Source organism: Gambusia affinis, linkage group LG20 (assembly GCF_019740435.1).
Source record: "Gambusia affinis linkage group LG20, SWU_Gaff_1.0, whole genome shotgun sequence".
Classification (NCBI taxonomy): Eukaryota; Metazoa; Chordata; class Actinopteri; order Cyprinodontiformes; family Poeciliidae; genus Gambusia; species Gambusia affinis.
Window position 1 is genome coordinate 21,172,517 of NC_057887.1, and position 24,432 is coordinate 21,196,948.

Below are 24,432 nucleotides of genomic sequence, written 5' to 3' on the forward strand. Positions count from 1 at the left end.
AAAGTGTTTTAGTTTCACACCTCACCCACCTGGAGTGTTTTGCTGCTAAAAAGCTCAATCTTGATCTCATTTGACCTAGTTAAAGGCCAAGTAGTGTTCTGTAAAAACTCCATATGTTAATGTTTGTGATGGTAGGACAGAAAAGGTTTTTTTTAAGTTTTTTTTTTTTAAATTACTAACGTAATAATGTATTTGAACTAGAAACTAGACTAAAATACTTGCTAAGATCTATATTTTTTGCAGTGCAGAATAAAGTTGGGTCTTCATCTGGTCTCATTTATCACAGTTATTTAGATTTTTATTTTTATTTTTAACATTTATTTCTTTATGTTGAACAACTTTTATCAAATTAAAACTTGTATTTTTCTCTTCAGTTAAAGTAACAATAGTCACAATATTCATTTATTTTTTAACACCTTTTCTAGGTTTTCCAATAAACATGGAAGGACATTATATCCAAAAGCTGTTATATTGTTCTATGTATTATTTTAGTGAAATTTTTTTTAAAAAAAGCTAAATTTTTATTTTTAAAATAATTCAGATTATAATGTTCTATTTGTCCTGCAGTAGGAAGAGTCGGCTGCACTAGACAATCATTTCATAAAAACACAGCAGACGCCATGTTTCACCCGGGAACATGTGGATAAAAATTAACATAAAGGCCTGGAAAACATTGTTGCAGTGCCTTACTTACAGACTCTTTTTATGCTTCCCTGTCCTCTTTTTATCGGCGTTATCAGAATCAGGTCATAGATAAATAAATAATGGCAGTAATTATTGCAAAAACTACAATATCGGCGCTGATACACTGCAAAAACACAAAACTGTACCAAGTAATTTTGGTCTAGTTTCTAGAGCAAATATTTTAGTTTAGTTAAACTATCGTAAAAGTAACTTTTCAGCAAGATATTGAGGTTTGTGCGAAGTCAATAGTTGCTTAATATTGATGAAAAATTGGTAGATGATTTATTGATTTTTGTGTTATGACATAAATCACTTTGAACTGAATAGTTGCTGAAATGTGCCATAAAAATAAAATTGGATTTAGTAGAAGTGCAATGATCTGCCAACGGAACTAGTAATTTATCATCAATATTAACAAATTATTGACTTAAAACAAACCTCTTTATTGTGCTGAAAAGTTACTTTTAAGTTACTTTGTCTTATTTGAAGTGCATTAAGATATTTGGACTAGAAATACTTGGTAAGATTTTGCGTTTTTGCAGTGTATGCATTGAATTAATATAATTTTAATAAATAAATCTACATTTTTCTACTATTATCATCATTATGCTTGAATGTACACCACTTTAATATTGCATGATCACAATATTACAAAGCACAAATTCTCTCTGAGAGTGAAAACAGGAAGTAAAACTCTGTTAAACTCTTCCAAACGTCCAGTTTGAGCTGGAACCCGCAGATTAAGAGCAGAAATTATCCATGCAGGCCTGTGAATGTAATAACACACAATACTCACCAGGCTTTACGAGAGACAGGAGAACAACGAAGACGAGGACTTTACACTGCATGGTCGGGCTTGTCTTCTGTCCAGGTTCTTATCAACAGGTCCGTTCTGCAGGCTTCTGCATTTATAGAGGTCGGAGGTGACAGTGGGCGGGATCGTCCCGAAGGAACAAGAAAAATTGTTCCTGGGCCTCACAGAGAGAGAAAGGAGGCTCTTTGATATGTGAACGTTCCTCCAAATAAAGGAGGAAAGAGGGGAAAGATGTGCGGGGAAGCACAAGTGGAGGAAACGGGTCACTTAAAATTCACACGGGCCGGAGTCCAAGGTTTTCTGGGGGGCTGCTTGACATTGGTGCAGCGTTGCCGTGAACAAACGGAGAGTAATCCCCACTGAGCTGGTGTGGGCAAACACTCAGCCGACACTGCAGCGCTTTTCTGACAGAGCAAAAAGTTACATTTAGGACAGAAAAGGAGGTTCTGTTCTCCTTCACAGAGTTTAGTCCCGGCCGTGATGAGCTGCTCACAGGGTTAACGGCTGGAGGGAAATCTGACAATTCACCAACATCTAATTAATTAGATGTTCATCTTGTTCCACTTTGGATATTGAAGCTATTAGGGCCATCGCAGAAAGAAGAAGGAAATAATGAGGAGCACTTTGACACCAGAACCCAGTGATTTTGAGCCCCAACAGTTGAAAATTGGCAAGAAAATATGTTTGGATTAAGCTCACATATTTTCTAGAAAAAAATTTGTGAATTTTTGAAACTCTGAAATGTCCGGATTATTTTCCTACAACACTTTTGAGATTAACCTCAAAATTTGAGTTTTTACTTTTGGGATTCAAAATTTCAGAGTTTTCTCCTTGTTTTTTTCAATCTTAAATCAATCTTAAAACTTTTCATAGCAAAACATTTTTCCCAAGTTATAGGTGAAATAATTTGCCAATTGAACTTGTACTTTCATCAATATTAAGGAATTATCAACTTAAATCAACCTCTTTCGTATCTTGCTAAAAGTAACATGTAAGTTAGTTTTGTCCAATTTGAAGTGTATTAAGATCTCTGCTCTAGAAACTAGATGAAGTTAGCTGGTAATGTTTTGTGTTTTTGCAGTGCAGGCTGGTTCTGTAACGTTTTGTCTTGTTTTAACGGATCCGGCAGGAATTCGGTTTGAGTGTCTCCATTAAAATTAAATTATTAAAATTAAAATTCCTGGAAAATGTGGATAATTTAAGAAAAAATTTGAGCAGCTTTCTTCAAATCACAATTTGATACAATGTTTTTTTTATTTACTCAGCTTATATTTATTAAATATTTGATCATGTTTAATAGTCAAATACTTTTCCTAGTAGGACACAGCGTTCCTGTCACAGAGCTGAAGATTGTACAGAGAAACAAACACAAAGCTTGAAATGCTTTAAAAAGTGACTAATGAAAACTTGACAGTTTGATTGATCTTTTTGATTGATTAATGTTTGTTCATTTGACTTGTTTGCATTCTGTGTTTGAACACTTATTTAATGGAAAATTTTCTCCTTTCTCCTTTGACACAGATTGCTTTCAGTGTGAAGGTTTAGAAAGACGAACAACAGGAGAGGAGAACTTTCTGCATGATGATTTTATGTTTCTAGTTTGTTTGACATCAACAAAATCTTCCTCTAGGCCAAAATGTGACATCTGTTTTCCATGCAGACTGATTAAACAGGAAAGTAAATAACAGAACAAATGTCATGATGATGATGCAACTTTGGACAAACGATGTCAGCTTGATTTCAGATTAATTTTGCTTTTGTTTTTAAATAAAAACTATTTTGAAGAAATTGAGCATCAGAGAAGAGCAATCCATCCAAACATCCTCCCATTTCTCATTTCTTAGCTCTACAAATCTGGTCACTGCCCAGAGTTCAGACCGAAGGTGATGGTTTAACATAGATTGATTGGTAAATCGAGATGCTGAACAAATCCGCAGATCGATCTCCTGCTCCACTTTTACTCAGATAGGAAGAGGAATTTAACAAAAACACAACCATCCTGTTGGGTAAACCTGGCTGTGACGGACTGTTAGGGCCACTTTACACAGAAAAAAAGAGGAGTAAATGTCCCCAAAAACTCAGAAATTTTGAGATTAATTTCAGAAACTTTGTAAAAGAAATTTGTAAATTTCCGAGTTTGAAAAGTTGAAAATGTGCTATTTTCAGCTTAATCTCAGAAATTGCTGAAAAGATACCTCTGAGTTAATTTTGTCTCATTTTAAGATATTTCCACTAGAAACCAAACCTAAATTAATTGGTAGATTTTGTATTTTTGTAGTGTAATCAGCAGCCATATTGATGTCATTCGTAGCATCACCGATCACCTGCATGTCTAGAAATGGTGTGTGTTGTTTTCCAGGAACCAAATGCCTTTTTACATAACAGAGGTGTCTCTGGGGTCAGATTACAACAATGATACACCCACACACACGTCTACGTATGCATGCACACACACACACACACACACACACACACACATGCTTGGGAAGAACAGGTTGGGCTGCTTAGATGAAAGATGACTAGAAAGCTACAAGACGTCAAATGCTTCATGCCAGCTCTACAATTGACTGTAAACTTGGTTTTCAGGTTTTGGATGAATGCAAACTCGATGCGTTGGAGCTAACCGGCATGAAGGGAAACCGGTTTGGGTAGGGAGTGTTTTCCTTGCTTCATTACTGTACATGTAAGCAACAAAGACATGAAGCTGGATAAAAGCTTTCACAACAGTTTGTGTGGACAGAAAGCAGGTTTTGAGCGAACAACATGGCGGCGGCTTCGACTCTGTGGGTGATGTTGATGTGTGCGGTCCTCTCTGGCCGAGGTGGGATTAATTACTAACTATATTAATTATATTTACCCTACTTGTGTGTGTGATCTGTGGCAAATAGATGAATATAAACTACATAAGCTGATTTTTAGTGTTTCTTTATAGTGTGATCCGTTTAAATTCTCAATGAGTGAATTCAATTGCAATTCAAAGAAGCGTTTTTCCTGTTAAATTGTACCTGTAAACTTTGAAATAATGACCTTTTATATAAAAATGCACTGCAAAATCACAAAATTACCAAGTATTTTTGTCTAGTTTCTGGTGTAAACATCATAGTACACTTGAAGTAAGACAAAACTCACTTACAAGTAACATTTCAGCAAGAAACAGGATCTTGTTTTAAGTAAATAATTCATTAATATTGATGAAAGAGTACTAGCACTAGCAGGTTGTTTCATTTATAACAATACATTTTCCCATGTTATGATAAAAATTTTATCTTATGAAAAATACTTGTAAATTAGTTTTGTCTTATTTCAAGTGTAATAAGATACTTGCACTAGAAACTAAACCAAAAATACTTGGTAAGACTTTATGTTTTTGTAGTGTGTAAGCATATGTCAGGTTATTGTTGTGTTTTAAGACATATGAGGTATATAAATAAATTGACCAAGGAAATATAAACTTAATTTTATCTGTTAAATTCATGGTAGCACAGGTAGGGAACGTAGTAATGTTTATTACAGGGAATTAGTTTCTAAAAATAAATCATGACGAAGTTCAGTACAAAGTCCACTGTGTTCTCAAAGAAAGCACAAACGGCAGCGCCCTCGTGTGGTCACTTTGACACACTGCGACCACCAAGCTGAAATTAATCTCTACATTTTCTTGTCCTGCAGGGCTGAACGCTCAGGGTGAGTGTAATGACGCTTTTTCCAACTCTTTAAAGTTTTAAATAATGAAAATTACTCTACTAATTATTATTATTATTATTACTATATAATTATTATCTGTTTGCTTTGTCAGGCTGCGGAGTCGCACCTCTAAACACAAAGATCGTGGGCGGCGGTGGCGCGACTGCCGGGTCGTGGCCGTGGCAGGTCAGCATACACCGGACGTCGAGCCACGTCTGTGGAGGGACGCTCATCAACAGCCAGTGGGTTCTCACAGCGGCCCACTGCATCTTGACGTAAGACCCACTCAACATGTCGTCCACTGTGGGAACATTTATGAAGTTAGGAGGAATATTTTTTCAAAAAAGACCAGAACCACCTGAAAATAATCGAGTAATAATCATTCAGACTTAAATCTTAAAGCAAAGGGAGAAGAAAGAAAACAAAAATAGAAGAGCATAAAGCAGATCAGGGACATTAAGCCTGAAATCAGTTGACAAACTTTAGCCTTCAAGTGTCTCTGTTTTAACACACCTAAAAGCTAAAGTATGAAACTTTTCTAAAATAAAATGTTTTATTTTTGTTGTTTTTTTTAACACCTACCTCTAAAAACACTGAGGTGACATTTAAGTGATGCAACTACACAAACATCTTTCAGGCAGCAGATGAGAAACTTCCTCAGTGGTGAAACACCCGCCTTCAGCTGCGCGGCGCCGGCCGACACGCGGCGCCGGGCCTAATAAGGAACACGTCGTGTTTCCCGCAAATGTTTCTCATTCTGACTGGTCATCAATGCAGAAAACCACAAACTGACCAACGTAAAGACAGAAAACCTACAACGATTGAATAAAACTTCAAATATAACACGGTTAGAGTTTTTAAAATGAATGTTGTTTTTGTGGAGGATAAAAGGGGATTTTATTCTGTGATGGGTTTTTTAAGGATCCAGTTTTTTGTCTTTGTGACCTTTTAAGGCAATACAATACATGAAGGAAGTGCAGGAAGGGGTAGTGAGGTGTAAAAAAACAACCAAACAAAAAAAAACAAACAAACTCGAAACTCCCACTGGTTCCCTGTTTACCACAGGTGGCACCATAACCCACTCTGCTGGAAATCCACTAACCTGAGCTTTTTTATTTTATTAGTTATGTCAGTTATGTTTTTGTCCTTCTGTTATGTTTTTGCTCACTTTCCATCTAACTCATCCAGTAAAAATAGCATTAAACAATGGCAAGATAAAATGCTTAGGAATCTGAAAACTTTTTACCACAGAAAACCTTTAAAATCGGCATTGAAAGGAATCTACTCAGTCCAGAGAAATAATATCCGACAGGCTATATCCTTTACATTGGTTTACATGTAAAGGAGGAAGTGAAACATTCTGATTCATCATGAGACTTATGACGGCTTAAATGCAGAAACAATTAGTAAGCTGTCTCTTCTCAGAAGGATGAGTTATATTGCCATAAAATTATCACATTAGTTTTGAAAATAGAGCAACAGATTTAGAAAAACAGTGACATTAAAAGTGCAGAACATAATTCAAATTAGTTCCCGTCGCCAATATTGTGCAGCTCCTGGCTAAAAGTTTTTCTCATTGTCTGACGTTAAATCAGATTAAACATTTCCTGCTTTCATGCTAACCGGAGTAAATACAAAAAAGTATTTTTTTATCATCACATTGTTTCAAATAAAGCTAAATATTGTGAAATCACAACCAAATATTGTTCACAAGGCGACTGCTAAATATTCCCAGTATATCTATTGGTATGTGCTGAATGTGCATCATCAGGCATATTGGCTACTTTCATTTCAGAAAGAGTTCCTAAGGTGACAAACAGGAAATTCATGCTCTTAAACTTTAAATAACTCAATTGCAATAAATTATTTCTGCAGAAAAGAAAGACCCAAAAATTTATTCAAATTGATATAAAAAAATATTTTGTTTCCCTGAATAAATTAAATTATTATTTAACTGCAATAAAAAGAAGCAAAAGCAGAACAAATCTACCTTTTTAAGGCAACTTACGCCAATTTTTGAGGATGCTGCTAATAATTTGCGACAGATCAAATCATGATGATGATAATTGATTACATTTGAGTTAATTGGAGAGACAAATTCGGATCGATTTAAAGGGAAAACACCAAACATGCTGCTTCCTTATGTGACATTGCGGAAATTTCAAAAGAAATTAGATCTACACAATTAATTACAGGTACAAACCAACAGTTGTCCACGTAACCCTTCTCACTTTTCACAGCACCAGTGTAGCCTTGCTTTGGTTGTTGTCACCTAGTGTGATATAAAATGAAACTCTCACAATGTGACTGACTGCACCAAGTGGTCCAACAGCTGAAAAACAAAAGACACAGTTAGTGTTGTGACCGAGTGGTCAAAAACAAACACCGACTGGCGCAGCTCTCACTAATACGGTCATATTTTTCCAGTCCAATCACAAGAAAACTTTATAAATTATATTGGTAAATATTACATGATCTTTCAGTATTTCGTTAATTGTTGAACTAGAAAAATATGATCCTAAGTAAAGAAATAGCGAAGAGCTGCTTCTCTGCACCTCCACCAGCGATCCATACTGGTGGAGGAAGCCGGCAGTCACTGCAGTCACTCATCACACCACTAGGTGGCTCCAAACACATGAATCAAAAATCTCACTGCAAGCACATACACACTATTATTATTATTATTATTATTTTGGGCAAAATTCACATACACATTCATACACACCTTTCCCTCTGTTACATCCGACCACTGTCATTTTGGGAAGGTGATGTATTCTGTGTCCCAGAGATTAAAGTATTTTGGGGGTTAAATAGGCGTATCAACTCTAGAGTAAAGCAGAACAACTCATGGTAAGAAAGTATTATCATCATTTTTTGTTTTATTGTTTTGCATCTTCTGCCCTGTTTGTGTAACATACTGTAGTTATGTTGGTCAACAGAGGTGCAGCTACTCAATCAAGTTCAAACATTGAGCAGCTCTTGACTCAGTCCACGTTCTGCATAGCCTGCTTTGCTGCATGACACCAAAATTCATCTTCTCTTTTTAACTGACAACTCAACAAGTTTATATTCAACACCAGTAGTTTACTAACCTTCCTTCCACCTGCTTTCTACAGAAAATAACAAACTAGAACGCGTTTTTTCAAACTTTGTGGGGATCTATTACGATAATTCACATTTTGCATGTTTTTATACTTTCATTTGGATTTTTACTGCGTCTAAAAACACCCAGCCATGTTTTCACAATAAGGTAACGTTTTTGGTGTTTGGAAAATGAGCCGTTTCAAAAACCTCCCAAACGCTGAGTCAACAGGGACTGCACTGCTACCTAGCGACCCTCACTGGTTACCTAGCAACCAAATCAGAACTCCAGGATTGCGCTGTACAATGGCTGCAGGAAAAGACAAAATGTTTGGTTGTTGATTTACAATCCAGAAATGACTTGCTACTTTCTTGTTGACTGTACAGGAGGCTCCACTTCTGCTTTTCATACCTGTATGGTTGTATATTTGTGCATTTGTCTTCTACCATTTTCATGTGCAAGTGAGCGCTGAGATGGGGAGCGTGGCCAGCAGCAACTTATTTGGATTTAAAAGACAAGAGGATCTAAAACAACTTAATCTGTAAAGAGTTCACAACAGGCAGAGCGAAGTAAAACCTCATTATCTCAGAACGACTTTAAATTAATGTAACAAACATGTTTTATAGATTACAGACCTATCCTAACCTGTTCAAGGAAACACAATAGGTCATCTTTACTTATGCTTGCCACCTTAAATGGTAAGAAATGGCATTTGAGGCTTGCAGAAAACAATAAATCAGATTTGGGGGTTTTTATGACAGAAAATTGTAAAAAAAAAGAAAAATAAAATCTAATAAACAGATGGATGGATAAATTAAGACACATGCCTAATTATGAGACCATTTCTTTTCTTATCGTTTAATTTCTCTAAATGCAGGAAGACACTGAGTGAGTGGACCCTCTACTTCGGAAGACAGACCCAGACTGGCCCCAATGCTAACGAGGTTTCACGCCAGGTGAGCCAGATCATCGTCCATCCAAACTACAACAACACGCTCTACAACAACGACCTCGCCTTGATGAAACTCAGCAGTTCGGTCACTTTCAACAACTACATCCAACCCATCTGCCTCGCCAGCAACCTCAGCCGGTTCTTCAACGCCACTTCATGCTGGAGCACCGGTTGGGGAAAACTATCGAGCAACGGTGAGGATCCTGTGTGGAGTTTTGTTTGTCAAATTGAACGTTATTATTTTTTAATTAGATCATCTGATGCTAATTTTTACATTGTGATTCTCAGTGACCTTGCCAGCGACCGCTAATCTACAGGAAGTTGAGATTCCGGTCATTGGAAACAATAAGTGTGCCTGTAGCTACCTAGAGATAAATGAAACCATCACGAACAAAATGATGTGCGCCGGGCAAGAGAACAAAGGAGCATGTCAGGTGAATCCCGATAAAGAGCTAAAACATCTAAAGTCGATGTGATTAATCCAGCTTATCCACAATTACAGCCTCAGCTCAAAGACTCAACCCACATTATTTTTGTCATAAACTAACACAAAGCAATGTGAAGAGAAAGGAAAGTGGTATTTAGTTTCAAGGGTTTTTTTTGCAAATAAAAAAGTGTTGCATGCATTTATATTTAGCCTCAACAGCTGAACCACCAGTTAGAGCAGAAAGTCTCATCCACCGGGCCGTGGGCCGGTACCGGGCCGTGGACCAATTGGTACCGGGCCGCGCAAGAAATAATTAAATATGTCCGTTCTATGTATTGAGTCAGGAGGAGCTTTTATTCTAAAAATAAAAGCTGCCTTGTTATAAGTGAAATAATCGGCCAGTGGAACTAGAACTGTGTTGCTAGGTAACGGGCTGGGCTTGGCAGGTGTTGCTAGGTAACGGTGCCAATGGAACTATAACATTTTTTAAAGGGATTATTTACTTAAAACAAGCTGCTATATCTTGCTGAAAAGTTACTTGTAAATTGGTTTTGTCTTAATTCAAGTGTACTAATATATCTGCAGTAGAAACTAGACAAAAATATTTAAGAGTTGGTTTGTTTGCAGTGTATTCTGATAAAATATGGAAACGTTTAATGGTACAAATAGTTCTCCAAGGCACCACATTGTTTGTTATTTATTGCAGTGTTATTTAGCTCTGTGTATTTTGTTCTGCTGTGTTAGGGAGACTCCGGTGGACCTCTGCAGTGCAAGCAGGACTCTAGGTGGATCCAGGCTGGAATCACGAGCTTTGGGATCCCTTGTGCCACTGCTGGTTTTCCTGAGGTCTACGCTCGGGTGTCTGAGTTTCAGGCGTGGATCTCAGACCAGGTCGCTGGGACCACAGCGGACTTTGTGACGTTCAGCTCTAATGGCACTGACGCAGACGCCAGCTTTACGTGTCGCAACTCAGGCGATCTTTCCACTCAGTTCTCATTTGCCGTCCTTATGACTGTGATGCTGCAGTCATTCATTACTCAATGAAAGTCTCTCTCTCTTTTTTTTTTTTTTTTTTTTTACAGTTTTACTACACTTTAAATTATCTTTGGTCAGAGTTGACTTTGTATAAATATAGTTTCAGTGCGTTTGTCATAATTTAGTGCTGCCATAAAGACCCAAATGTTGCATCAGAAATGTAAAAAACAAAGTCTAATTTAAAAAGGAAGACTGGAAGCCATGAAAAACAAATGGTTATATTAGTTTACAGTCTTTTAGTTAACAGTCTTGTACAGTTGAAACCAGATATCTACATACATAAAAAGACAAATATTTTTTTTCTTACTGTCTGAAGTTAAATCTGATCAAACATCTCTTGCTTTAAGAATTTTTTTAAATTCAGAAGTTTACATAAACTTGGTAAGCGTCAGAGATAAATGTCTTTTAAACTGCCTGTGCAGTACAAGTGATTACGTACTAATGTGGCGATGCACCTGCAAGTCAGTGATGAAGTAATCTGCTGGGTTTCCTTACAGAGAAACATTTTCAGTCTAATTTGAATTGAACATGATACAATGTTTGGTAACTAGGAATAATCACAATGACGGCATGATTGGACTGAAGTGACCATTTCTGTAAAATTCGGTTGTGAACAGAAGTTATTTGAATCTTAAAACAATCTAAAATAAATTACATATATATAATTTTTTTTTTGGAGTCTGAAAACTCCAATTAGCTATTAATCTGATAGCTTTTAAGAATGTTTAACCCCAAGATCCCAATCTAAACTGCACTTTTTTCTGCTCACTGCTAGAAATAAACTTCTGTTATGCCACATTTATTAGCCAGGAAAACAAAAGGTCGAGAATTACTAACCAGAAGTGCTTAAAAATGGGGATAAACTTAAAAACTTCACATTTATTTACTTTTAAATGGACTGTCTGCTGTTATTAAAATCAAGTAAATCATTTTTATTGTGAAAGATTATGCAGATGAGCTGAGGAGAAAACATTTTAAAGCATTTCTCACATCTTCAGCAGGCAGAAAGTGCATCTGTGCATGTTCAAGATTAGAGAGCAAAGCATGACAACTATGGCGCTGTGGCGCAGCTGCCTGTGGGAGGCTGTGATTAAAATGACACTCAGGCCTTTTTTAGACCCAGGCTGGACATGACAGAGTCGATGTTCAGGCCTAAGATGGAAAAACGAGAAAGAAAAACAAATAATTGATCTCAAACTCTGGAGATAAAAGCATAGAACTGCAGCAGTTTCAATGCTTCTCAATCTGGTGTTTATTTTTGCACAAATTGCATTGAATGTGACACTTTTCTATGTGGGTATGGAGGAAAGAGATAAGGAGTTTGACACTTCATCATATTACTCATGAAGATGTAACATTTTCGGTCATTAAAGAGACCTCCGACTCTAAATCTGGTGGTGACTTCACCAGGACTGCTTCCTCTGCAGCGGCGAAAAGAAGGAACTCGTAAAATGTCATAAATTAATGTGAAAAGAGAAACTGAGCCCAGCAGGACAAAAGTATGAATTTAATTACCCATTAAAAAAGGAGAACAGAGTTCAGTCTGGCATGAAGGAGCAACCAATGCGTGAAGATGACTGTGTGAAAATGGGACAGAACTGAAGTGGTGTTTTGTTATTTTCATGCATGGCGACAAGAAATCCCAGTTACATAAAGCTCTAATATAATGAGAAACTACAGGGAAGTGGTTCACTTCTTGTGAATTTAAGAAGTGAAAAAAAAAAAGGGAACAAGAATCAACAGAACAAAACTGTAAAAACGAGCATTAAACGTTTTCACTGCTGATAAAATGACATTTACTCTGAAAAATGTTCTCTTGTGCTCATTTGATAAAAATACTAAAGGTCACTGGGGGTCGAGGATTTGAACTACTATATTCTGACTGATGGGTGGAGCTGTTTGCCTTCAAGTCAAACAGTTTTACTAAGATAGTTGATAATAGATTTTCCAAATCTACAAAACCCATTTATAACCGAATAACTAGAAAGGAAAATCTGGTCTTTCTTCAATGTTTTTAATAATCTGCAATCTCTCCGGTTCTGTATCAGGTCTTTTAGATAATGGCTACTTTTTGGTTTAAAAATGCTGCTTTTACTTTTATTTTTTGAGGTTTTTCTAGACATTCAGGGGAACCTTGTGTCTTTGCAAGAAGCTGCTAAAAAAATAAGTGTTAAACTGCTTCAAAAGAGCAACAGCTGCATTTCCACTCACCATCTAATTCTGGAAATTGGAACTACAAAAATAAATTTGCTCAACGGAAACACACCAATTGAAAAAATTGTTTTTTCAATGATAATGAGGTGGATTTTTGGCTGTATTTCGTAAATGACCAGTGGAAACACTTTTTTTTTTCACGTCACACGAGTCATGTGATCAACAACAGGATGTTGCTACAGGGGGAAAGAGACGAAGAAGACGACAGACAGAGGATGATGGTGCGGCATGTTTTAAACGACATCGCCTGAATAAATGTATTCGCTTGAGATTTCAGTTGAGGTTCTTTTGTAAAGATTTTGTTGGCTCTAGTGGTTTGAGATGGAAGACATGCGGCAGGAATCGAACCTGTGACCACCGCCATGAGGAGCAAGGCCTCAACACGTGGGTCGTGCTTTTCCGCTGCACCACCACAGCACCGCTGCAAATGCGTTTCTAATTTAATGGGAACAAATCTACTGCAATATTGTATTTTTGGTTTTTCTTACATTAGCGAAATATTGACCAGGTTTTGTTTTTGCTGGAATGTTTGTGGGAACGTGAAATGTGTTTTTATTGAGTAATACGTTTTTATTTATTTTATTATGGTTTTCACGACTTTTACTGTGTGAATTGTAGTTAATTGTGGAAGTAGCTTTGTTTACTGTACAACCCAGGTGTCAAACTCCAGTCGCTGTCCTGCAGTTTTCAGATGAGCCACAAGTAAAAAACACTGGAATGAAACGACTTAATCACCTCCTCCTTGTGTAGATCAGTTCTCCAGAGCCTTAACCCTTCAACTGTCACCCCAAATACTGTCACATGCAGGTCAATGGGTCAATGGGGACACCGGCGTCCTCATGGCAGTTAAAGGGTTGATGACCTAATTATTCTTTTATGTGTGATGCAGCAGAGGAACATCTAAACACTGCAGGACAGCAGCCCTCTAGGACTGGAGTTTGACATCCCTGCCGTAAAATGTCCAAAACCCCCTTGGGGATAATAAAGTATCTGTCTGTCTGTCTGTCTGTCTATGCGAACGAGTGACTACAACAGGATGAACCTCCCTCTGAACTGTAATGATGTTTGTTGTTCTGTTTTGACTTGTTACTGTGGAACAGCTGAACAGATCAGGAAGCTAACTGTAATCTGGTAATTAATACATTTATTTACCATCTAGTTTCCCTGACGAGACACTCAGTCAGGTCCAGACATGAACTCATTTTGAGAAGTTCATCACGACTTAATCTGATTTTCTCATGCAATTTCCTGTTTCAGTATTGGGAAGGATATTTCTACTAACAAAATGGAAACTCAACCGCAGTTACAGTTGTAATGTCAAACATAATCTGATCGCTTTACAGCTCTACATTACCGCAGCTGAAATAATATATTAGTTACATTTATGATTTTATTTAATTACTGTAGGTTTTTTTAAGCTAAGCATGTTTAGAAAAAGCTGTCATTTAGATTTACATAAATTTGCATCAAGCATCAGATAAAACTGAGGTAGAAGATGATAGAATAATCTGGAATAATCAGCCGCTCATACTATTTGAGGCTTTTAAGTAAATATTATAATTGAGCAGAATATTCATAATGTTTCACTCTCCAGAGCTTTGACCTGAAACCTGCAGCCTCTTCAGGCCGCGGACGATGGGTTTTAACAACTTAAAATAACAGGAACATGAAACTGTTTGGGGTTTTTGGAAGATTTTGAAGCTGCAGTATGCAACTTATTACAAAAAATTATCATTTAAAAAAAAATCTGTTAAAATTCTTATTATGTCGTGACAGTAAAAGAGATAATCTGTGAATAAATCAAGCTCTTCTTCCTTCTCCCAGTGTTCCCACGACTAATTACTGAAATATGTCCGTCAGAAACAACCAATCAGAGCCAGGAGGAGGGACTTAGCGCTGTCAATCAAGCTCATGCTCAACCCGTCTCTGCTAAGCTATTGCTGGTTCACCACAACATAGCCTGAAACCAATGCTAAAGCTAGCTAGCATAGCCACTAAATGATTTATTTTACTGTAACATTAAGTTGTTTCTCCAGTATCATGACATTGAGCAGCATACACAAGTTTGGTTGACAGCGCTAAGACCCGCCTCTGATTGGAGGTTTTTGACTGGGAGCACTGGGAGGAGAACTCAATTAAACCGATTATCTGATATTATACTGTCAGGACACAGTGACAATTTTAAAAAATATAGAAAAAAATAATTTTTGTAAAAGTTACATTCTGGAGCATTCAGTTAATCTCCATTGTGTTTTGCTGTAATGTTCAAACGACTCATTTCATGCAGTAAAGATCTTCTCAAAATTATATGCAAATTTATTTTACTACTTACAAATTAAGACAGCAGAGAAGTCGCTTTGTTTGGACTGTGGCTCTGCATGAGCCAGAACCGGGCAGCGTCTGTTCTGAAACTCAACCGCTGCCACAGTTAGATGGTGACAAAGTGAGGATGACATTCTGCCGGGGGGCCGTTGTGACTAAAATGGGTTTAGCATTTGTTGCGACTGACATTTGTTTGCCCAGTGATAACACCTTTTATCTCCTCAGCACCTTTCTTGTCACTAATTGCAAAAACCAAAAAGTTTTGTTCCTCTTTCCGAAACACATTTAGACAATTTGATCTGCAGTAATGCAGGAGTTATTCCTGGAACATATCTGAGAGCGGCTTCTTTTTGCCAGTCATGCAGCTTCTCTCACTTTGTCGCTCAGTTCATCACTATTATTTCTGTGTGACATAAAGAGCATGCAATGCAAAGAGAAGTGAACTACAAAATGGAAGTAAAGCAACATGTTTGGATACAAACTTTATTTCACGGTATTTGCACACTGGAAAAAACACAAATCTTACTGAACATTTTTAGTTATGCTTCTAGTTGGATAATTATTCAATATTGATAAAAAAATTATTAGTTCCACTGATAAAAATCAATATTAAGGAATTAATTACTTAAAACAAGCTCTTCTCTTGCTAAAAAGATACATGTAAGTTAGTTTTGTCTTATTTCAAGTGTACTAGAAACTAGACTAAAAATACTTAGTAAGATTAGTATTTTTTGGCGTGTAAATGTTAAACTCTGTACTTGTCCGAAGCAGATAAAGGAACAAAATGTGTAAAAACAAAAAGGGAATCTTCACCTGTACAAAAAGGTGTTTAGAAATAAAAGGTAAGGGAATGGAGACAAACATTTTCCATCAACCACTACTTTCTCTTTCTCTTTCGGCCAAAGTGTTAGTGTTGCTCTTACTGGTGAACAAAGGATGTTGAAGGCGCTCCTTTATGTAGGAAATGCCCTTTTTAGAAATGGTGATGCGGTAATGGTGAGTAGAAGGTGGGTAGTGCATCTTTGCTTAATAAGCATGATTAGCCACAAACAGTGACTCTCCACCAGCAGTGCTGGTTCCAGACGAGACGTATTTGCCCTGGCAGGCCAGGCTGTTGGCCTGAAGGAGGAAAGTTAAATGTACATTAATGGATTTACTCCAAGCGCTGGAGTTCATTCTGGAGTATTTCATAGTTGAAAGCTTACCAGAGCTCTCTTGACGAACTCATCTTGGCATGCCTTTCCGTTCTCCTTCTTGCCCCCCCAGGCTTTCAGGGCGGAGGCCTGCAGGGCGCGGCCGTATGAGAAGGTCAGAGCCCAAGGTCGGTGCAGAGGGCACTGGTTCATGGCATTCAGGTTAACAGAGGCCTCCTCCTCGCTCTGGCCACCAGACAGGAAGGTGATTCCTGTACAAGGGATGGAAATAAAAATGTATCCAGAGCAGGCACAAGGCATATGAGAGTTAAGGGGCTGCTCAGGGCCCCCAACACCACCAGGGGTCCCCCAAGAGCATCATTTGATTTTATTTTGTAGTAACAGATAACACATTTTACACTGTCTACACTTTCTGTTTCACATTTTAAGAACAAAGCATATTAAACTTTCTAACTTGTTTACTGTAAATTCAGTGTTTGTCTGCAAATGTTACTTACAAATAATTAAATTAATATGTCACACTTACAGTAAATACTGTATAAGAGAAATAATAAAACAGGTATGATGTACACTGCAAAAAATACAAATCTTACTAATTATTTTAGGTCTAAATTCTGGTGTAAATATCTCAGTTCACTTAAAATAAGACAAAACTAACTTAAAGTGGATTTTCTGCAAGATATAGGAGCTTGTGTTTAGTCAATATTTCATTAATATTGATTAATATCCTTAAGTATTGATCCCACAGATGTGAGGAAATAATTTGAAGATTTTTTCTCATATAATAAATAAGAAAACGTCTCGCTTATTAAACAATTTCCTTTTACAAGTGGAAATGTGATCAATATTAAATTATACATTATAATATTACTGACTTAAAACAAGCTTCTATATCTTGCTAAAAAGTTACTTGTGAGCTAAATTTGTCTTATTTCAAGATATTTGCTGAGATATTTCTCTAGAAACAAAAAGATACTTGTTAAGATTGTGAGTTTTTGCAGTGTAATAATAGGTATGTTACATGCATAGGACTGATGAAGTTTTTCACATGTTAATATGAGGCACCCCAAAGTAAAAACTACTTGGGGCCCCAGAAAGGTTTGGGCCGGCCCTGTATTTATTCTTTATATCTACAAATCCATCAAGAACCGAGGATCTACAGAAGAAAGCTGCCTTTTGTATCCTTTAAAAAAAAAAAGTGTTTAAATGTCGTTTACCTGGAACTGCAGGGGGCACAGTGCGACGCAGGGCAGTGACCGTTGCCATGGCGATCTCCTGGTTGCTGTACTTGTGTGAGCAGGAGTGTCCGGAGGTGACCATGTTGGGCTTGAGCAGGGTGCCCTCGAGGTAGACGTGGTGGTCGGAGAGGGCTTTGTAGACGGCGGCCAGGACTTTCTCGGTGATGTACTGGCAGCGCTTCAGGTCATGGTCGCCATCAGGGAGGATCTCCGGCTCAACGATGGGGACGATGCCGTGCTGAGGAAGACCGGAGCAAAGGCAACACGATGGGCGCAAGAAGAAAGAATATCAGAGGAAAGACACTGCTGATGCTAAAGGTGACATTTTATGCCTCCTTGAACAGTTAGCACAGCTCTTTACTAAATGACTTCATTAAATCTTTTGTACTAAATCATTCTTAGATGATGAGATTTTGGTCTGCTCAGTTCTGCCTGCTCTGAGCTCCTTTCAGAATGAGCTGTTTTAGGGCCTCTTGTCACTTTAAGAGCAACGTTTACACTCGCATGTGAAAACAAAAGGTGCAATCATACAACTGTACTTCTTTAAAAAGCAGAAGTGGAGCCTCCTGTACAACCCACAAGAATGCAGCAAGCGGTTTCAGGACAATAAGTAAACAACAAAATACTTCTCTTTTCCAGCAGCCATTGTACAGAGCATGCAGCAGTAAAACCAGCTGACTAAGCATGTTGGAACTCCATTTGCTAGGTTGCTAGTCAACCAGCTAGGCTTTGTTTGGTCAGAGGCAGTGCCTGCTGATTTGTTACTCAACAATCAGGAGTTTTTTGAAAGGTGACATTAATTCATTGGCAAGGTGTTTTTTAAGAATTTGGGCTGTTTTTAGAAGCAGTCAAAACCCAAATGCAAGTACAAAAACATACAAAATGTGAATTTTGCATAATAGGTCCTCTTTAAATCCTAACTTCTTAACATTCTCCTGACATCGATGGGCATATTGTATTTGAGTATTTACCACTCTTAAGTTTTGAGCTTTTTTTAAAGTTTAACTTAGTAACCATGCGATTAACGGATACAAAAGTCTCAGTGAAACAGATTCTAAACCTTCTCAAGAGATTCTTCTCACCATCTGGCAGATGCTGGCATAGCGAGCCAGGACATTGGCATTCTCCAGGATGGCCAGCCTTGAGGGGGTGGTGGGGGTGATCTTCAGAACGCAGCGCCACTTGGCGAAGTCAGCACCATCCTTCTTGTATTGTGCACAGCGCTCATACAGTCCATCAAGACCTGTAGGATGGAAAGTATTTTAAAAGTGGCTGATACAAATCGTTGGTAAAGGATTCACTACCAGCTCCTGTTCTACTCACCCTGGGTTGTTGTCTCGCCGTTGGTTCCGGCCAGAGGGACAACACCCTTGTCTACCTTGATGCCGACCACCATGCCTCTTTCCTTCAGGTACTGAGGGAAGGTCTTTCCGTCGTCGGTCTTCTGGTACATGGTCTCGTGGAAAAGGATGACGCCACCAATGCAAGGGACGATGCGGTCGTCAGCAGTGAAGAGGAGCTGGCGGTACAGCCTCCTGTTCTCCTCAGTGTTCTCAGCATTGATGCTCTGGAAGCGCTTAGCCACACTCCCTGCAGGTTATAAAACCACTCTTTGACTGAACTCTTGCAGAAGACTCCATATTATTTTGATTTAAAGGTGTACATATCAATGCTAAAGTGTTTCAAAGTTATTTATTTCGGGCTAATAAAGAGTTATCCAGTTGTTGTTAGCATGGGTTTGGCTAAATAATCATTGCTGAATCCCACAATATTTCTAAATCACTCGAGTGGCACAATTTGTGGTTGTAATTACAGTAAACAAATGGTAATTTAGTGAAAGATGTGACACATGATCAGATTAATGGCTACTTTTTATAGCTGGGATAGAAAATAATGTTAAAATCTCAACCAGACTATTCTTTGCTCTTATAGGTTATTTATTTTATCTGAGAAAACATAAAATAAAAGACAATTTCAATGTTTCTTAATACCCTTTAGACATAATGCAAAAGTTACCAGACAATTTACTGTTTCCAATTTGGGCTGGATCACATTTAAAGGGCTATACTGAGTTCTGTTTTGTTAAAGGACAATATTTTCTGTAGTCTTATAAACAGTATATCATTATTACAATCTTGATTTTCTTTTTATCATTTGTTTTTAACACTAAGAACTTTTTGTGTAACCTTTAAATCTGTTGCTGCTGTTACACCTGAATGTCCCCTTTGAGAGACAAGTTGTTTCTATTTCTAATGGTTGTTTGTTGTTCAAAATCTAAAGTTTAAAGGCTGGGCCAAAGCCTAACAGGATAACTCTTTGGTAAAAGGAGATTTATTAAGGTGCAGTCTGGAATTACAACGCTGAAGTTTGGCATGTGGATGACTTTAAATGTTATCCTGTTAAAAACTACCAGACATTAAGAACTGAACCCAGGACTGAATTAAACTACGCTGATAAATGATCCATAGAAACACTTGAGATTTGTTAACCATTTTCTCTATTTTTGAAAACAACAAAAAAGTAATATTGGTGATTAAAACAGAGCGTGACATGGCATAGTGTTCAACAGATCTCAATACGTTTATTGTGTTGAGTAGTGTTTAGATGCCAACTCTTGGTTGTTATGATATAAATAGATTTATAAGGAGGATGTTTGCTTTACATTCGCGGTGGATGTTCACTGCTCTCCCTCACTCACCTGTGGACTCATCTGCAGCAAGGATTCCCTTGCCTGGAGCGACAATCTTCTGAGCAATGTCACTGAGCTCCTTCTTCTGCTCAGGAGTGAGGAAAGGGTAAGCGTGAGGCATCCTGACTCTGCGCAGAGAAAGGAAGCGCAGACAAAGCTCAGGACCAGCAAACGCAAACAAGGGGCTTGAACTTTACTAAGCACTGAAAAGGGGAAAAAGCAAAACTGCAACGGAGCAACGTCTAACGTCTGTGGTTTTGGTTTTTCTTCTAGATGAGTGGGAAAGTGCTAGATGAAGGCCACAGACCGAAAGGTTGAACGTGTGGAGGAAGTGCTGGTAAGGAGTCTTTGCATAAAGTTTTTTTTTTGTCTTTCTATGTCCTGGTAAAAAGCGAAACCTGCTAAATCGTTTGGTACAGTTTCATGTGTGTGAGTGTTTTCTGTTGCTTCCCAGAACAATGTATTGTTGCTCACTAGGGCCGTTGCAAAAATGAGGGGTACATTTCCACCAAAAAGTTGACAAATTTTGAGACTAATCTCGGAAATTTACACACAAAAAAGAAAAACGATTCTGAACTTGAAAAGTCAAAAATTTGTTAGAAAAACTCAATTTTGAGATAAATCTCAGACTTTTTTCTAGAAAAAACTTTAAGAGTTTCAAAAGTTTTTCCTACAATATTTTGTTTTTATTTTATTTTTCTCAGATCTTCAGTGTTTTGAGCTCATACTTTTCCTTGTTTCAATAAAAAAAAAATTATGAGATTAATCTAAAAATATCAGGGTTTTTTTCTTGTAAATATTTGGAGCTCAGAAAAATTCTTGTTTTTATAGAAAAAAATTCTGTGATGAAACTCAAAATTTATGAGCTTTCTGGCAAAATTAACTCCACCTTTCTTTCTTTTTTCTATCTGCAGAGGCCCTAACATGCCGTCCTACATAGGAGATCTACGCTCCACCCTCCACACTTTAAAATCCCTCCCAGCAGGTGGCTGACCTATTCCATTTTCCAACCCAGTATCTGTGACCTTTCCCTTCACACTTACTGCCCTCTTTCTCTTGTCTTTGCCTGCTCTATGAATAGGCTGAGCTAAATTTACCTGGTATGTCACTGCAAGGCTCCAAAGCCAAAGAAAAAACCTCAGATATTCAGCAGCCATGCAGTCTGGAGGACGATTAACAATGCAAAGAGCCCTACTAGACTAAAATGACTTTTAAATGACTTGTTACAGTTTCCCACGCATAGAAAACAGAAACGCCACCACATTGACCACAGTCTCAGATGCTCTATCTGCTCACTCATACATTTACTGAACTTACAAGCTGTTATGTTCATTGTATATGTGCTACAGATGAAAAGATTTGCAGGTTTAAGTACTTTGATGATGTTATTCACCACATGCTAAAAGTCCTTGTAATAAACAAGAAAAAAACTTGTACGAAGCATGTCATCTGCAGTGGTGAGCCTGTGGGTTGCATGCAGCACACATATCTTTTTGCAGTCAACTCGCACTTACAAAATGTGACAATCATCTCGGTTTTATCTCTGATTATTAAAAATATTAAATAAAAAGAGCAGATTTTAGACTCTATGCTCTTTTTTATTTTACCTTTGAGTTTTGGAGGAGAGCTGAGAGAAGAGTGGTAGGCAGAAGATCCGGCCTTCGTCTGCGACACCTCTCCGCTGCGCTGGCCCTTGTATTTATCCTGCCATTGTGACCCCTCACATTTCAGCTGCCCGGCTATAAAAAGAACAGCACGCAACCAGAGACGGCTTGTGACATTCAGCGAGCTCTCAGGCTGGAGTAGCATGCTAGTGAGCAGCCAGCGAAAGGGCAAAGATGGTTTCAGTGAATGGCAGAGAATGCAACAAAGTTGGAACGGTTGTAGAGGTGAACAGGCAGGTTTGCTTGATCCCAATTCTTTTACACTCTTGCACCTAAATTCAGAAATTTCCAACATTATTTGAGTGTTTTAGTGAAATGTGTACAACTAGAACACTGTTCAGAATTTATTACATAAACCAAAACAAACTTCTTATTTGAAAGGCTGAATGGTAAAACATTACTGTGTTACAGTACCATGGATGTGACTTTTTTTTTTTTACAATTTGTACAGTGTCATTTCCAGTATACATGCAACTATTCTGTGAAGGTTTGTTAGAGAACATTAGAAAACATTGAAACTAAAGAACCCAGCAGACAGGTCAGGAAAGTTGTGAAGTTTAAAGCAGAATTAGGTTCTATAACTTTATCCCAAGTTGATCACTGCATGATCAGAATATGCTAAACGCATTGCACTGTCGAATGGTCATTCACCTAAAATGTTGTGAGGGAGCTTCAATAAGAGAAGCACCATAACTCTACAGGAGCTGCAGAGAATCACAGCTCAGGTGGGATAACTAGTTAACAGAAAAAACTATTAGCTTTGCATTTCAACAATACTGGTTTTTATTGAAGAGTGGTAAGTAGAAAGCAAAAGTTGAAAAGGCCATAAGAAAGCCATAAAATTTGCCACAAGTCAAGAAGAAAACCCAGTAAAAAAGTGGAAGAAAGTCCTCTGGGCATGCAAAACGCCTTCTCTGATGGAAAATTAACACTGCACATCATTCAGCATTCACTATTCACACTGAAACATCAGGCCTAAATGCAATCGAGACATTCTGCATCCAGATTGACTGAGCTTGAGTTATCTTGCAAAAGTAAATGGTTAAAACGTCTATCTCTAGATGTGCAAAGCTGATACAGGGGAACCATAAAACACTTCCTGCTGAAACTGCAGTGAAAAGTGGTTGAAATACTGAGGGGTCTGGAGACACAAACATGCTACACTTCTACAGCTGTGATCATTATTCAAAATCTATGCAGGATTACTGCCTGGTATTTGTAATCTACTTTTGTTGGTCTGTCATATAAAATTTAAATAGGTTGACTGAAGAATACGACTGTGATAAGACAAAATGTGAAAGTTAAAGGGGAATTAAAACTTTTGCAATCACTCTATAGAGTGTAGGCACTAACAGTACATATGGGAGCTTGTGCAGCATGTGACATTGAAAATCAGCCTTTAGAAATCCAAGCCAGACATGGCAACACAGAGCACTGATCCTTGACCTTTTCCCGACCTTTCTCGCTCGTCTTTGCTTGGTAGGAATGGAGGTCGAACAGCAAGCTCTAGAAAAGGTTGGACGCTTTATATATGTGATACCCACCCCACAGCTGGGTAGTGGGTGAGGAGTGGGAGCCTTAAAGGTGACCTATTATGCTTCCTTAAACAGCTTCAGATAGGTCTAAACAAAACATGTTCATTGTTATTATTATTGTTGTTATTGTTATTATTTCTACAGAAAATTATTCTTAGATAATCAGATTTTAGTCTGTTCAGTTCTGCCTATGTCGAGCCCCTTGCAGAATCAGCTGTTTCAGGGCTCTGTCACTTTAAAACATAATAAGCTGCTGCTGGCCACGCCCCCCAAGGCAACGTTTACACTCACGGGAAAAAACTTGCAAAACTTGTAATGCAACCCTACATCTTGGAAAAGCAGAAGTGGAGATTCCTGCACAACCAGTGAAAATGCAGCACGTGGTTTTGGGATGGTAACTCACAGAGCCAGTCCAAGCCTTTTTGGGGACCTAAGCAGATTTTCATTTGGGGCTCCTATTATTCCTAAGCTTAGGAATGATACCTACTATCACTACTGTCATTTGTAATTATCTTACGTCATACCAGTGTTATTGTGGCTGATTATTTTAATTTTACAGGAGTAGCAAATTAAAAAGACATTTAGATTTTTAAATGCAGAGTGGTATTTAGGTGTGCCATGTTAATTTATGTATCTGAAAGGAACATCAGCTGATAAACGCTAAATTTACAGTAAAGTTAACAAGTTTGATATTTCATAATTCACTTGTGGTGGCAGCCAACATCAGGAAGAGATTGGCCTATTATTTGCATATGTAATAGAATTTAGCTTGGATTATTAAATAGTATTTAAAATATATACATGTATTTTATCATGCTAGCTTGATGCTCTTAGGGTTCCCTGGAGGTGTGAGACTCCTAAGCAGCCGCTTAACTTGCTCTGGTGAGTCAGCAACAAAATACTTGTCTTTTTCAGCAGCTATTGTACAGCGCATACAGCGG

At 37.8% G+C, this 24,432-nt stretch overlaps 3 protein-coding genes across 3 annotated transcripts in view; 1 reads left to right on the forward strand and 2 right to left on the reverse strand.

Annotated features, from left to right (window-relative positions):
• Positions 1-5,882, reverse strand: part of si:ch211-180a12.2 — a 21,889-nt gene extending 16,007 nt beyond the window's left edge. Inside the window, exons 1-2 of the mRNA XM_044103338.1 lie at positions 5,762-5,882; positions 5,307-5,480 (exon numbers count right to left, since the gene is read on the reverse strand). Coding sequence (XP_043959273.1) covers positions 5,307-5,472 — 166 coding nt within the window. The 5' untranslated portion in view covers positions 5,473-5,480; positions 5,762-5,882. The remainder of the gene's footprint in view (positions 1-5,306; positions 5,481-5,761) is intronic.
• Positions 5,326-12,484, forward strand: zgc:123217 (uncharacterized protein LOC641414 homolog). Its single transcript, XM_044103341.1, has 5 exons — positions 5,326-5,454; positions 9,139-9,217; positions 9,313-9,407; positions 9,502-9,647; positions 10,385-12,484. The coding sequence occupies exons 2-5, from the start codon at positions 9,195-9,197 to the stop codon at positions 10,682-10,684; spliced, it is 564 nt and encodes a 187-aa protein (XP_043959276.1). The 5' UTR covers positions 5,326-5,454; positions 9,139-9,194; the 3' UTR covers positions 10,685-12,484.
• A 3,196-nt stretch (positions 12,485-15,680) lies between these two features.
• On the reverse strand, positions 15,681-22,037 carry aldoab (aldolase a, fructose-bisphosphate, b). Its single transcript, XM_044103340.1, has 7 exons — positions 21,900-22,037; positions 20,302-20,420; positions 18,927-19,193; positions 18,686-18,846; positions 17,583-17,841; positions 16,417-16,616; positions 15,681-16,330 (listed from the first exon to the last, which is right to left on the reverse strand). The coding sequence occupies exons 2-7, from the start codon at positions 20,411-20,413 to the stop codon at positions 16,238-16,240; spliced, it is 1,092 nt and encodes a 363-aa protein (XP_043959275.1). The 5' UTR covers positions 20,414-20,420; positions 21,900-22,037; the 3' UTR covers positions 15,681-16,237.
• Positions 22,038-24,432: the final 2,395 nt, after the last annotated feature.